We start from the raw sequence: 14,980 nt of genomic DNA on the forward strand, positions 1-14,980 counted from the left end.
TAGGCATTGAATTAAGAATATACAGAATCCTCATTCAGGTATTATTGTATGCAGTGCATTCTGTCCAAAAACAGTGAAAACGTCCTGCGCACTTCTCATTTTACACCCGCGGAATGTTGCTAGCTCAAAATTTTTATCCCATTTTCCCATTTTGTGGTGAACGCTTAGAACATAAAAGGGTAAAATAACTACTGCCAATTGCTAAATGGTATGAAGTGCTAACCCTTTGTTCGAGAAACCATACTAAAGTGGAGTGGTTTTTGATACTTCAAAATAAGCCGTGTACACGATTTCCGTATGTCCTTAATTCTGTTCTGTGACGTAGAAAAAGTTGTACGTAAATTCAACCACCAAAAGGGGGTAGGAAAATGGCAATAAAGTTCTACGTTAAAATTTGAGGCAATATAATAAGTTAGTTGTAATACTTTTTAATAATAATATACCGTTAGGTGCAACATTTATTGCTTGAAAATATTTAAGACTAGCCTGCTTAGTCGGATCTCTACATGACTTTTCTTACTATATGGTTGTTGTTAAAGTAAACGTGGGTAGACGGAAATGTTATAGCTATTTCACTTCTTTGACTACCCATCTCCGACTTAACACTTACGTACAAAATGGCCACATTGTCTGCTTACATTTACATCAAAGGCAAAACCCGCAATTCTGCCAATCAACTGCCGCGATGGCTTTTGTTATTTTTATCTGCCATGTCAATCGTGTGAAAACGCGTCGTGCTGTTATAGTCAATTCTTTATATTTTTTCGTCTGTTTATTTGCGTATAAAAATCGTTTGCAGTTGTTTCTGTAAAATTGTTGTGTAAATATTGTGTTTCAGTATAAGTTATTGCATCTTTCATTTTTAAATTTACATCGAATCTGTGAAAAGCCGTGTAATAAGTTTCTCACATGTTCTATGTTCTGCGTAATATATTATGTTATAAAGTCAAACTCGAGTATTTCGTTATAAAACTATGCCCATAGAATGAACTTTTGATAAGAACACATCAGAAGTGGTCTCTATGGGCAGATATCATAACAAAAAAAAATGGACATGGTAGTAAAATTATGGCGACAGCTACATTCGTAAACTTAAAAGCTAAAAGAACTTGATATTTAACTTTTTTTAATTAAAAAACGGATGTATTCGCTAGTGATATGATGGCGAAAACCATATTCGTAAACTTAAAACTAAAGCTACAAGGGTTCTAAACGCGTCCTGGTCTAAGAAGAAGCCCACAACGTCTTAGTTGGGGACTTAGTCGGTCGTTTTTTATTTGTTATCTCCATCTCGCATTGTCATTTAAAATTATAAGGTTCGAAAAATAAACGTCTCATCTATTTTAATTTGATTTAAACAGCTAGTGGAAGCGAGCAAGACAAAATCCACTCCACTCCACTTCACTCCACTTGTATTCCATACATTAAAGTGTTGGTACCATCGTAAATTGTTCCCGCTAAATCCCTGTCGCCTGCCGCGAACACTGATTGATGGTCATTCTCTTTGTCTCCAGGGCGACTCTCCATTCGGGAAGTCGGAGGCGTACATAAAACTGGAGCAGCTCGGCGAGGGCTCCTACGCTACGGTTTATAAGGGGTATAGCAAGTGAGTATCAATCTTGCTATCCATACTAAATATATGAATGAGAGAATGTGTCTTTCTTTCACGCAGCAATGTAAAAAATGTGTCATGCATCATCTTATATTTTTAACACACTTACAAAAAAGGAGGAGGTTAACAATTTGGTTGTATATTTTCATTTATTTTATTTTTATGTATCTTATGTCATTAATAAACAACTGGTTCGAACTTTTTTTTGTTTGAAAGGGTATGTCCCATTTTCATCAGCTCATGATCTATTGTAGGATCTTGGAGAAATTGAGGGAACTCTTTAAATATTAGGTATAGGGACACTTATAGCGATTTAAGTATTTTTTTAAGTAACTTGGGCATTTGCTTTCGAAAAGCACCATTTGGTGAATCGAAACTGGTGATAAGGACCAGGGATGGCCACCGGAACTCCGCAATAATAAGTATAGCGCGGGTTACGATTTTATTGGGGAATATGTTTGGTAAGCAATTTATGCTCGTTACAATAAAGGAGCTGACGGTTTTTATTAACGCCCCAGGTTCGGGAAAGGAAATATTTTGTGAAGGGTTATTAGCAGTTTGTGTTTAAACCCCAGGTTGAATTCTTTGGAATCACCATTAACTGAATAAAATGCCACCTCGACTTTTCTAGTTATCTGTGTACCAGTACTCAATCAGTTGGTATATAAAGTAGTTGGGTCACTATGTTTGTGCTAGCAAAACTCGAAATTCTACATGAGCTGAAATTCTAGGAAAATGTGGTTCGTAGAGCTAACGAGCACGTACGAATCGCTAAATTGTCGCCGATGTCTTTGAGAAGTTCCACAATGTCTTTTGTGGATTATGTAAGCTGAACAAACCTCACATTTCCCTTCGCAGATTTTGAAATGTACATTTAGATAAATTGTCGCTACCTGTACTTACACATTCTCTCATTTATTAGCTATGTACCTTGTATGTCACAACATCTGAATATACAAAATACTTGATTAACGTATACAAAAAGACAGATAACAGACTACTTGTTTTTTCTCTTAATATATTTTATTATCATGAATAACAAGATAAACACTGTTGAATATATATTCTCGAAAATTGAAAAAGAGAAAAAGTTACTTAATTGTATTATAAAAAAGTTTAAAGTATAAGAAAAGTTCTCGTCGTTTCCTTTACCTCGCATTTCTATGGAGTCAAAGATTAATAAACTTCAGAATGTGAAATAAATATATATATATAAATATTAATATTATGTACCTAATTATATTCCGTATTTAGGCTAAAATTTTTTGTTTATTTTTATTTATTTTTCCTCTAAAATTAAAATGTACCTACTACCACGTACACGCAATACAAAGTCAAAGTCAAAGTAAAATATTCCTTTATTCAAATAGGCACATAGATGGCACTTTAGATGCGTTATTGTAAACAAAATGTGTACATAGCAGTGAGTAGTGATGGCGATAACTACAATCGTAAACTTAAAACTAAAGCTACGAGGGTTCCAATCGCGCCCTGGTCTAAGAAGAAGCCCACAACAAACTTAGCCGGGTGTTCTTTTTGTTATCACCATCTCACATTGTCATTAGAAAAAAATTTAAGAAGCAACCTGGTTAGAGCAATTGTTTACACCCAAGCTTTTTTATCGTTTACTTAATCCTTTATACTATAATAGGACTTTTCTATAAGCTTTCGCTTAATACAAACTTTGAACTTCTTTAGTGACATCCCCAAGATATCAACCGGTAATTTATTGTAAAATTGTATACAATTTCCTTTAAATGAATTGCTTATTTTGTGTAGTCTAGTGTACTGCACTACAAGTTTATTTTTGCTTCTAACGTTTAAATTATTGCAGTCACATTTTCTTTTAAATTTTGATATATTTTTGTTAACATACATTAAATTTTCAAATATGTATTTTGTACATGTTCCACAAAATACATGTTCCACAAATACCAGGTAAACAAGAAGAAAATTCCACATGGCATTAAGGTCGCCTTTTACCTTACTGAATAGATTGCAATAAAGAATTAAAACAATATTAAGACTTCAAACTTAATGGAAATCTGATTTACTGCCCAATTGAGTGAATTCTCTTATGCGTTTAATTAAAATTTTATATTCTTGTGCTAAGATCCTATATAGAATGTGGAAAACACCGCAGTTAACAACACGTGTAAAATATTGTTTCTGTCTAAGTACGTTCGAAGTCCATTGTGGATTTTAATTCATTATTTGATTTTCTTCGTTTTTTTTATAAAAATGTAATAAAAATCACAGCAAAAAATCACGCTATTCACTATTTATTCGATGACCTGTTTCCTGGTTGCAATTATCCCATCGCATAAGCAAGGTTCCCGTAAGTTCGAATTCCCAAACACCTTGACGCATTATGCATTCTGTTAATCCTTTGACTTTGGTCGATATGCAGAACAGGTCGCTTTTAGCCCAGTTCGTCATCTGTTTTATGCATCACTCGCTTCGTATCGACCTCCTGAAATGTTTGGTTGTGTATTGTTGCGTTCGTTGAATTGTTTGTGGCAACACTCTTTTCTCGCTTTTATCCTCTGTTAGATATCTGGATTCTAATTAATAAGATTTAAAAGATGCAGAAGTGTAACGAACACGTGTTATTTACATGCGGTCTACTGAACTAATACACTTGTTTTGTCTTAAAGTTCAACACGAACATTTCTTCTTTAAATTTAAAGGCAGACTTTTATTTCAGTTTTGGCATATTAATTTAGAAATTAAGATGGTTTTCAATTGAGAAGTTACGTCGTTTATCTTTAAACATATTCAATGAAGATCGGGCCCATATATATTTGAGATAATGCTGCTTAGCCTTAGAAATAAGCCATAGTACTTCCCCGGACGTGCTCAATCACATAAAGGTCTATTAAATGGAGCCACGACGATGAACGGTAAAAGACCTGAGGAGCAAGTTTTGAATTCCTTTTTTGTGATGTCCTTATATCCTTACCATAAACGTTTAACTATTATAAACTACTTGAATTGCAATAGTTGAAACGTATACCTTTGATAAAATATTACAAAAGGAAAAACAAAATGATTCTGTTTTTCCTTTTAAATTAATCTATCATTTATGTTTTAGTTTGCTATAAAAGTCGTTTCATAATCAACGGTAAAAAAAAAAGTTTTTTCATCTTTTAAAGTGAGTATCTGAGCACGAAGTATTTAGCTCAAATAGTTTATCTTTCCGATAGTGAGTGCACAGCATCTCCACTGGTACGCTCAAAGGTTAATTGAAAGCTGCAAATTGCTGCGGCAAACTGTTACAGCGTCTAGAGTATACGAGTGTTGGTGTAATAACAAAAAGTAAAGATAAGCACTTTGATACAATTTTTACTTTTAGAAGCGGTAAAAAATTACGAACTTGTTTGCCCTATTCAAATGGGAAATAGAAAAGGTCGGAAGCCCAACATGGTGGGAAATGTCGTCATTAAAATATCATAAGTAATAACGGTCGCTAGCGACTTCTTCTGTATTATATTATAAGAATATTTTGGTTTTGTTTCCCGCTCTGGAGTTTATGTCCGTTTCAGGTAGGTACATAATTAAGAAATAAAAAAATAGGCATACTGTCTGAATTGGGGTTTTGAAAAAAAAAAATATTGATTTATTTTATGTATTTTAAAACGTTGTTATTAATAATATTGATATTTGATGTAAAAAAAAAATTTTTTTCAATAAATTATAAACAACTAGCTGTTGCCCGCGACTTCGTCTGCGTTTGATTTTGTTTTTAAAGTATTCAGTATCGTTAGCCTTAAATGAGTATAGTAGTATATATATGTATCACATGTCAATTAATTAAAGACAAATAATTTGCAATAAAATAAAATTGCGACTATAATTATTAAAGATCTAAGCTATCCTATCTCTTAAGTTGGAGCAGACTGCTCACGGTGTGCCAATTTAATTTAAAATCGGTTAAGTAGTTTAGGAGTCCATCGCGGACAAACATAGTGACAGGAGATTTATATATATTAAGATTAAAAATTGATCAAATTTAAAAAAAAATCACGTGACTATAAACGCGCCATGATTGGTCACCATAGTTGTGACGTCATAATGTTGTAGCTATTTAATAACAGTACGACGTTTACGGCTTATACGTGACTAGACAATAATATTGAAAATTTATTGCTAAAAAACGAGTTGTTAGTTGGTTCCGATTAGCTATGTGTGATGGATTTATGAAGGCAAAGTCTGATAATATTCCTGATGTTGATATTTTTATGATAACCAATTTTTAAAAAAATGACGTTCGGTTTAATTCTGCTGAAGTTCGAGGTGCCAAGGCATAAAGGTAAGTCTGTTAAAAAATAATATAATAAATAAAAATATTTAAGTATTTATTCACCATTATATTAAATATAATTATTTATTTCATAAATTTTAGAGCATCGCGTGAGAGTTATGGCGACAAAGCTATAGGTTATGTTCAACTAAGTCGTAAAAAAAATATTTGTATTGTAAAAGGACGGGTCTGTCCAGAACACCGAGTTCGGAGTAAAGCTTATTCAGTTACTTTAACTATTGATGAAAAGTCAAGAAAAATTCAGGATGTTCAGTGCCATGACTGTGCAGCTTCCGCGGGTAATTTAAATTTAAGTTAAATTTAAGTTGTTTGATGTTATCAGCAATAAAATCTAAAAATGTTATCTATTCAAACACATAACCTAGAACGTTATTAAATTATAAATATATTAAATTGAATCCCAATCATTAGATAAAGATATATGAATTCATTATTTAAGAACTTAAACTATGAATAAAATATTTTTTTAATTCTGTGATTTTAAAGGTTATGATTTGGAGTCCAGTTAAAAAAATGTATTGACTGAACTCTACTTACGCGTATAATAATTAATTGATTTGTATACTTAGATAAATAATAATTAATAACAATGGATTTAAGAAATACTTACATCGAAATGATCTTCACAACAAAAAAAAATTTTTTTTGGGATTATCACGGTGCACTGCTTAAAAACATTTTGTCAGGAGTTGTTTTTGTAGTATTAGTACATAATGGTACAAAACAAGAACGATAACTTTTGAGGTTCGACATTTTCAATATAAATTTAAATATTTAACAATGACAACAAAATTAAATAGATCAAAACACTGTACTTATTGTTTCTACATCAACTGCAATGAGTGAAAACTAACATTATGACGTCACACGCGCTCGTGTTTGTTCAGAAGCTGTCGGCGCGTCTTCGGTACTGGATTCAAAAATTAATTTTTATTTTGAAATAACTTTTGAATTATTACGAAAAAAAAAAAATAGTTTTGTTATAAAACTTATATATGATCTTTCCATTAATCGCAACAAAAAAAAAAATTCCGAAAACCCAATTATAGTATTAGTATGGTTGTATGAATTCAATGTGAATTTGTAATTTCCCCTTAAGTTTGCTTCACACGACCGAGCGAACAAATTAGTTTACGATACTTGAGGTTGAATAATTAACTTCCCATCAGGAAGTTGGTGTTGGAACTTAGCACAACTCGTAAGTAGGAGTTTACCGTGACGTAGCATCCTGTCGCATGAAGTGTATTCACGAGTGTGTATGGTTTTATAATGTCTTATGGAATCCTTACTTAATAAATGCGAGTTTGAGTTTGTTGGTTTGTTACGCCTTAGCTATTCAACCGATCTTACTGAAATTTTGCATGTTGAGGTACAGAGAGGAACATTAGGTACTTTTTTTCCAGTAAAAGTACTTAATGTTGCCGAGAGATCAAATTAAGACTTTAAGAAAAGGACAGCCCATATTAATCTACAATAACGCGAGCCAAGCTGTTGTAATAAAAAGATTTTAGTTAATAATGTAATTTAAGAAATTTTAAACCAAAGTTTAATCATCTTTCTAGATTATACTTCACACGTCAATAAGAGATTCACATGTGAAGCATAATCTAGAAACAATCTTAAAATTTATGATCGTAATTATTCGCTTGTAAATTTTTAAACCAGTATTTTAATTTGATTAGAATTTTAAAAGCTTTAGGCATGAGATATAAAAATAAATTTGGTCTATTCTTCAACAGTTTAACGCAGCAAGTGGTGGCATTAAAAGAGATCAGACTGCAGGAAGAGGAAGGTGCACCCTTCACGGCGATAAGAGAAGCTTCGCTGCTCAAAGAGCTGAAGCACGCCAATATAGTCACATTGCACGACATTGTGCATACGAGGGAGACGTTGACGTTTGTGTTCGAATTTGTGGTGAGTCCATTTTTTTTCGTTATATACCAACTACATACAGCAGACTGGAGTATCAAAATTATGTTACCAATTCTGTTATACACTATTCTCTAAACGTAACATATAATGTCTTCCTTTTCCTGATGATATAGTGATTTAACTTTTAGATCCGACAATTGAGTTTAGTTCACATTGAGTTTAGACAGACATCAACACTATAGTCTTTTAACAATCCCCTTTGAGGATCTTTAATATCACGTGACATTGGCAACAACTAATACGAGTAGCTAAAATCAAAAGAAGCATTAGCATCATCTGCGTACTGCGTGCGCGTATTATATTACACTGCCAATCGTATGGTGGCTTTTGAGTATCATAGTAATGTAACTTCAGAGTAAAACTAAACTTATCTACCTGTTTTTAAAGCCCAAATTCGATTACACTTCGTCAGACTGCATTGTTGGCGGATCTATTATATAATAATTAAATATAAGCTGCACAAAACTACGTCCATTTTACTTCGTCGTTGTTTAATAAGAACAGAGACTTAAGCTAATTTTATGCTACTTGGGCGTATTCATTGTGTATGCGTTATTGTAATTTTAAAATTTCCACCTAGATATTTATCAAATAGCACGTGAAATTATGTAATCCGGCTGTGTATCGAATGCTTTCAAATAAAAAAATAATGTACCAGGATTTCATCAGATTGAACAGCTGTCATAACTTAGTGATTCATAAGTAATGTTTGGTTGATTTTGTAGTACATACGCCTTAGTGGGTTACTACGATCGATGATAGTACGGATAAAACTTCGTAAGGCTGCCCGCACGCAGTCAATATTATTAATAATTATCTTGACCTGTGTTCGGGTAGCCTTATACAGGCCATCTAAAGTCGAACCCTCGCTCCCGTCACCAACAAAACGATCGATCGATGACCTATCTTCCTGAACCATTTTCATTGAGATCGTATCTGATTTTTGTACCCATACCATTAATAATAAAAAAATACTAAGCTTCTCGTTCTAGTAGAAATTTCACATTTATAGCTTCTTGAATAATTAAAAAAGAACAAAACCTGTAAAGTGCTCTATCGATGCACTACCATTTGTTACGTATGAATTTACGAGTACGTTGGGCACAGATAATATATTCTGCCATCCCCGGTTTTTTTCTGTCCATTATCTTATTTGTTTTTTACTCGACAGGACACGGATCTGTCACAGTACATGGAAAGGCACCCGGGTGGGCTAAACCGACATAACGTAAGACTGTACATGTTTCAACTTCTCCGAGGCCTCGCCTACTGTCATCGGAGAAGAGTTTTACACAGGTACGTACCTACATAAAAAATATATTTATACTAACTGTTTATAATACTAACTACTAATGTTGCAGTAAGTGATAGCATTATTACAATTAACGTTTTTTCTTCAAACAATAGGTATTAAATATATATTTGGGCCTTATTCACCAACTTTTGATAACTGTCTGATAGCAAATCCGTAAGTTTTGTCACTTTCTTACTTTATGCCTAGTGACAAAGACATTTGTGAATAAACACATTCGAACCAGGTGGTGAAAGATTTATACACATTTAATTCGCGGTAAAGGTTTGCATTTTCTATCCATAGCTCTTGTCCAGACAGCATAGTTTTCTTTTTCTTAAGTTAACCAAAAAAATTATAACTAAACGACCGATTGGCGCAGTGGGCAGCGACCCTGTTTTCTGAGGCCAAGGCTATGTGTTCGACTCCCATTGGAAAATGTTTGTGTGATGAACATTTTCAGTTTCTGGGTGTTTATCTGTCTATTATAAATATTTATTTATTTATCTTAGAACCCATAACACAGGCTAGACTTACCTCGGGACTAGGTGGCGATGTGTGTATTGTCATATTATGTTTATTTATTTATTAAAAAAATGTATATATATCGTTATAACCTCACCGATGATGTATAAAATATTCATTAACAATCCAAAAGAGCATATAGAAATTTTCCTATTTGAATAGAGTGAAGTTTGATTTTCAAGCGTAATTATATTTTCCTACGAACTTCAAGTTCACTTGATCGATCGCTCAGGTTCGGTTACTTAGCTGCTGCTATTCAAGATTTTGATGAATGATATGTCGTTGACTTCCTCTCAGAGGTTCCGAGTGGCAAAAGCTATTTATGACAGCATGGCAACGGCAATATGGAGAATCTGTAGGATACATGCAAGTCACAAAACTTTGAGCAATGAATTCAGTACTTTGGTATCAAGTAAAATATCGATTTTCAGTTTTCAACTTTTTCTTGTTTTTTTTTTCTTTTTCTTTAAAGAAAATACTTTTTTTGAATTCCTCTAAAATGTTGCCTTGACTGCAATCGACCTGGTGGTAAATTATGAAACCTATAAATATATAAGTTTCATAATTTATACTAGGCTAGGCTTTTCCCGGAGTATAGCAAATTAATATTAATTTTCTTAATACATCATGGATTTGCGCAAAGTAACGCCTGCTTCTATACAATACTGGTGGTAAATGAGTAAGCGGTGTATTGGATTCTGATTATGGCAGTTATATTAAGTTATCGGTTTCGCCAAATCGCTTGACGGCACGTCTTTGTCAGTGGGGTGGTAACTAGCAACGGCCAAAGCTTTCTATCCAGGCAGACTATTGCCTTTATTGCCGCCCTACCTTATAGTTTATGCGGTATATATAATTCGTGAGTTAGGTGTGGTATTTTCGTCTACGAATGCCAAACTTGGGGAATCACCGTAAGCAAAGGCCAAGGTTAGCAATTCGGCCTTGGCCTTATAACAGTCACTTTTTATTGATATTTTGCTGTCTCGTAGTTTACTCGTTAAGGGTATTCAAGCTTTTAACTATTTAACCCGACTACGTTGAAGAAAAGCATTCCGTTTCTGCAACGTAATCAAAAGTCTTATGTAGTAAGTTTGTGTGTATAGAATTCATAAACAGGATTTCGCTTGATTCGTTTATATTACAATAGTATCATAAATTTATATCATCATGACAAATCCAATACGAAAATGGCAGACAAAAATGAGGAAGATATCGAATTAAACATGAAGTGTAGGTAGATCTAAAAAATAAATAAATCTTGGCAAAACTTATATTATAGTATTATTATGGAGAGTGGGTTCGGTTAAAGGTTCCTAAAATAGGCACTTTGCATTCATAAATTATATTTTTTATTTTATTTTTGTTATTTATTTCATAAACATTTTTTTTTTTTTTTATTAGGACAATACACACATAGCCGTTATAAGTACTAAGATGATTGATCAATATTTGTATGAATAAAATACACAAATACTTATAATATACAGATAAGCACCCAGACACTGAAAAACCTTCATGTTCATCACACAAACATTTTTCCAGTAGTGGGAATCGAACCCACGGCCTTGGACTCTGAAAGCAGGGTCGCTGCCGAATGCGCCAGTCGGCCGTCAAATTCATTGATTTAAAATAAAATTTCTTTCCCAATTGTGACTCCTGTATTTGATTTTTTTTAATTGTTACAATTTATGCCATAATAAAAAAGCTATGTTGATTACGTCGTGGTATGGTAATATTTTTTTTATCTATACAGGGACGTAAAACCACAGAATTTATTAATAAGCTCGCACGGTGAACTGAAACTAGCGGACTTCGGGCTCGCACGGGCGAAATCTGTTCCTAGCCACACGTACTCGCACGAGGTCGTCACGTTATGGTACAGGCCGCCAGGTTAGTATCCTACCAGTATTATAAATGCGAAAGTCAAAGTCAAATATATCCTTTATTCTAATAGACCCATAGATAGCACTTTCGATGCGAAGTACAGGGAGATGATGGCGTTAACTACATTCGTAATATTAAAACTAAAGCTACGAGGAGTCCTATCGTGCCCTGGTCTAAGAAGATGCTCACAATAAAATTATCCGGGTGTTCTTTCTGTTATCAGTATCTCACATTGTCATTTAAAACGATTTAAAAAGTAACCTGGTTAGAACAATGACACGTACCTTATCTTTTTTATCATTTAGGTAATCCTTTATTTTTATTTATTTATTTATTATTTATGTACCATAAATTGTGATTGTGAACATAGATGAAGTGTACAAAGGAAAGCTTATCTCTATAAGAGATCTCTTCCAGCTACCCCAGAATGTGTAAGAAGATTTAATTGTGGAATAGGTCAAATAAAGGTACAATATAGGTACTTCATAATAACTACTAAGGATATTTAATATATCTAAATAATAACAAAATTCTACATACTAATACAATAAAATTTGAAGATACTATATATACATAAAAATAATATAATAAATATATATATAATATAAATATAAATATATATCTATAATAAGTAAACAGTGATAAATATACTATGACAACGATTGATAGTGCTCCTTTACATTGTGTTTAAAAGACTGCACCGGCAGTGTCTAATATGTTCTGGTAGTAAGTTCCAAAGGTGTGTAGCGTGGAAGGAGAAAGATTTCTGGAAGAAAATAGTATTATATGAAGGGACATAAAGAGGATTTTTTGACACGCAAGACCGCAAGGGTCTCTTAGGCGAAAGACGAAGATTTTTTATATTCAATAGGAAATGTCTATAAGCTTAAGTTTAATTCAAACTGAACTTTTTAAAGATTGTAAGGTACATTTGTTACTCTTTCACGTAAAAAGCCTGTGATTATACCCTGATTTATCACAAAAGGTCTTTTCTCGGAAAAATATCAAACGTGGTCTCCCAGAAAGCTGAATTTCTATCCACTATGGCTACCTCTCTTATAAGTAAAATTTTAAAAATAAATAGTTTTCAACCTACCTTATACATTTGTGCAATGTTGTATAATAATCTCTAAACATAATTAATTTGATATTAAAATAGTACTATCCTTTTCCAATGGATTCCGTCGACACTACTTTTAGACCTATCATTTGAGTTTAGTTTATACATTTGTGTGCAGAATCGGCACCAATATAGCGCTAACATATTAACTATAATAAAAAGAGGTTCTCATACTTTCATATGCCCCTTAAAACTTAGGTATTTCCATGTAATACCGCGCTAGGCGTACTGCCAAGGAAGTTGATCGACTTCATTGCGGTATCGTGCCAATGCGCTTTGAACATGCAAATCAGACATATTGTTAGTATATGCATGATGTTTCAAGAAACCTACTAGCAAACAGAGATTTAGAAATATTATTAAAAAAATAAAACGAATCTTCATAAAGATATACTGTATACTGATAGTATTACCGTCTCCTTATGAGTTAGTTTACCTATGCTTGTTATACAATACTTATATGATAAAAAAGAAAGTTTATTAGTTTGTCCCCAATAGGCGCCGAAAGTATTGGACCTATTTTAACCATTTCTGCCAAAAGAAAGCTAAACTATCGCAAAGTAACATAGGCTATAATTTATTTTCAAATCAATTGGTGATCCTTAAGAACCCAACGTAGCAAACTTTACTTGATTTTATTTATAAGAATACACCATTTAAAAACATGCTTTAAAAACAAAAATAAACGCGGATGAAGTTATACAATTTAGTGATAGCACTACAAAAATATTAGAGAAAATTTCATTGTCATGTTTATAACCCAATTACCGGGCCACTAAAGGGGTCTATCTCAAAATAAAAAGGGTTAAGACCGTAGTCCACCACGATGGCCAAGTGCGGATCGGTAGACTTAACACGCCTTCGAGAACATTATTGCTTACTCTCTGCTTGCAGATGTTCTCACGATGTTTTTCTTCACCGTTACCGTAAAGTACTTAAAATGAGCATAACTCCGAAAAGTTGTAGATGTTTGCCTGGGATTGAACTCGGTCATATCAAATGCAAGGCCAAATCCAGGAAGTTTACTGTTGATTAAATGTTCTTGTGGGCTTTCAAATAAGAAAATAATAGTACATTTATAGTGTAATACCGAGCCAAAGTTACATATTGCCAAAGCACGTACTATAAAACATTTAGCATTATTTTAAAATGTTCTTTGTCTTTCCTATCGAAGAGTGCAAACCACACATCTCGACCAACGCTTTATTATCTTCAAAGAGAAAATATCGCTATCGATTTTCAGAGAGCGCTAGAACACTGAACAGCTGCTGTTCACATGTTTCACCCAATTTATTTCTAGTAGTTTCATCGCAGAACACTATACGAATACCATATCACGGTCATGTACGCACTGATGGTAAAAAAACTCACTTTGTGTTATCGGCGCCTACGTTATTTATTATGGGATCAGACATTTACTTGCAGGGTCATACTGGTATAATGTTAGCATAATACGGAATACAGCTGTATGAAGTCCACTTTAATTAAGCTATGATAAAAAAAAGCAATGTGTCATCTCTTGTTTCAAACGTGTCTCATTGTAATATGGACCTTTGAAAAAGGAGATCGAAACTGCAACGTTTTCTACTAGATGACGCCATAAGACTGATGTGAAAGGCATATACTAATTTCGGCATCGACGCGACGGTAGGAGAGCCGTAGCTTAATTGCAGTAAGCGCACAGGCCGCGATTGCCAGAGAGTCGCAGATTCAAATCCTGTCGGTTCCGAAAAAAAATTATATGCATTTTAAATTTATAAAAATTGATAATTTTTCCAACTGTAGGTAAAAACACTAACAAAAATTATATAAAATCACGAAACATTAGTTAATATCTACAGATACAGTAGGTTGTTTGGAAACAATAATCGAATTACCACTAACCAGCCAATTAAATAACTTAATATTAACCGAATATATCTAATCAGCGTTCATACTATATCATTATCATCATCATCATCATCATCATTTCAAATCATTACCGGCCAACTACAGGCCTCCTCGGAAAATGAGAAGTGGTTAAAGCCATAGTCCACCACGCTGGCTCAGGGCGGATTGATGGACTCCACACACCCTTGAGAACATTATGTAGAGCTCTCAGGCTGCTGAAATATTTATAAAGTCTTGATCCATATTAAGATAGTCTTCGAGCGGGTTCCGAAGATTCTTGTTAGAGTACAGAATGTCTTTGAAAAGAGGTAAAGGTATTAAGTAAATTTGATTGTTTCTATGATTGCAAGCTTATAAATCCTATACTAGGATCACAGAACTGAGCTAATTAAGAAATGTGTA

The 14,980-nt window shown here is 33.3% G+C and overlaps 1 protein-coding gene across 2 annotated transcripts in view; it reads left to right on the forward strand.

Moving 5' to 3' along the window:
* LOC120630709 (cyclin-dependent kinase 14) overlaps positions 1 to 14,980 on the forward strand; it is a 149,396-nt gene that overhangs the window by 124,482 nt on the left and 9,934 nt on the right. For both annotated transcript variants that reach the window (XM_039899995.1, XM_039899996.1), the window contains exons 5-8: positions 1,515 to 1,606; positions 7,676 to 7,850; positions 9,040 to 9,164; positions 11,438 to 11,574. In XM_039899995.1, the coding sequence (XP_039755929.1) occupies positions 1,515 to 1,606; positions 7,676 to 7,850; positions 9,040 to 9,164; positions 11,438 to 11,574 (529 nt within the window). The remainder of the gene's footprint in view (positions 1 to 1,514; positions 1,607 to 7,675; positions 7,851 to 9,039; positions 9,165 to 11,437; positions 11,575 to 14,980) is intronic.

This window comes from Pararge aegeria, chromosome 16, assembly GCF_905163445.1.
Source record: "Pararge aegeria chromosome 16, ilParAegt1.1, whole genome shotgun sequence".
NCBI classification, from domain to species: domain Eukaryota; kingdom Metazoa; phylum Arthropoda; class Insecta; order Lepidoptera; family Nymphalidae; genus Pararge; species Pararge aegeria.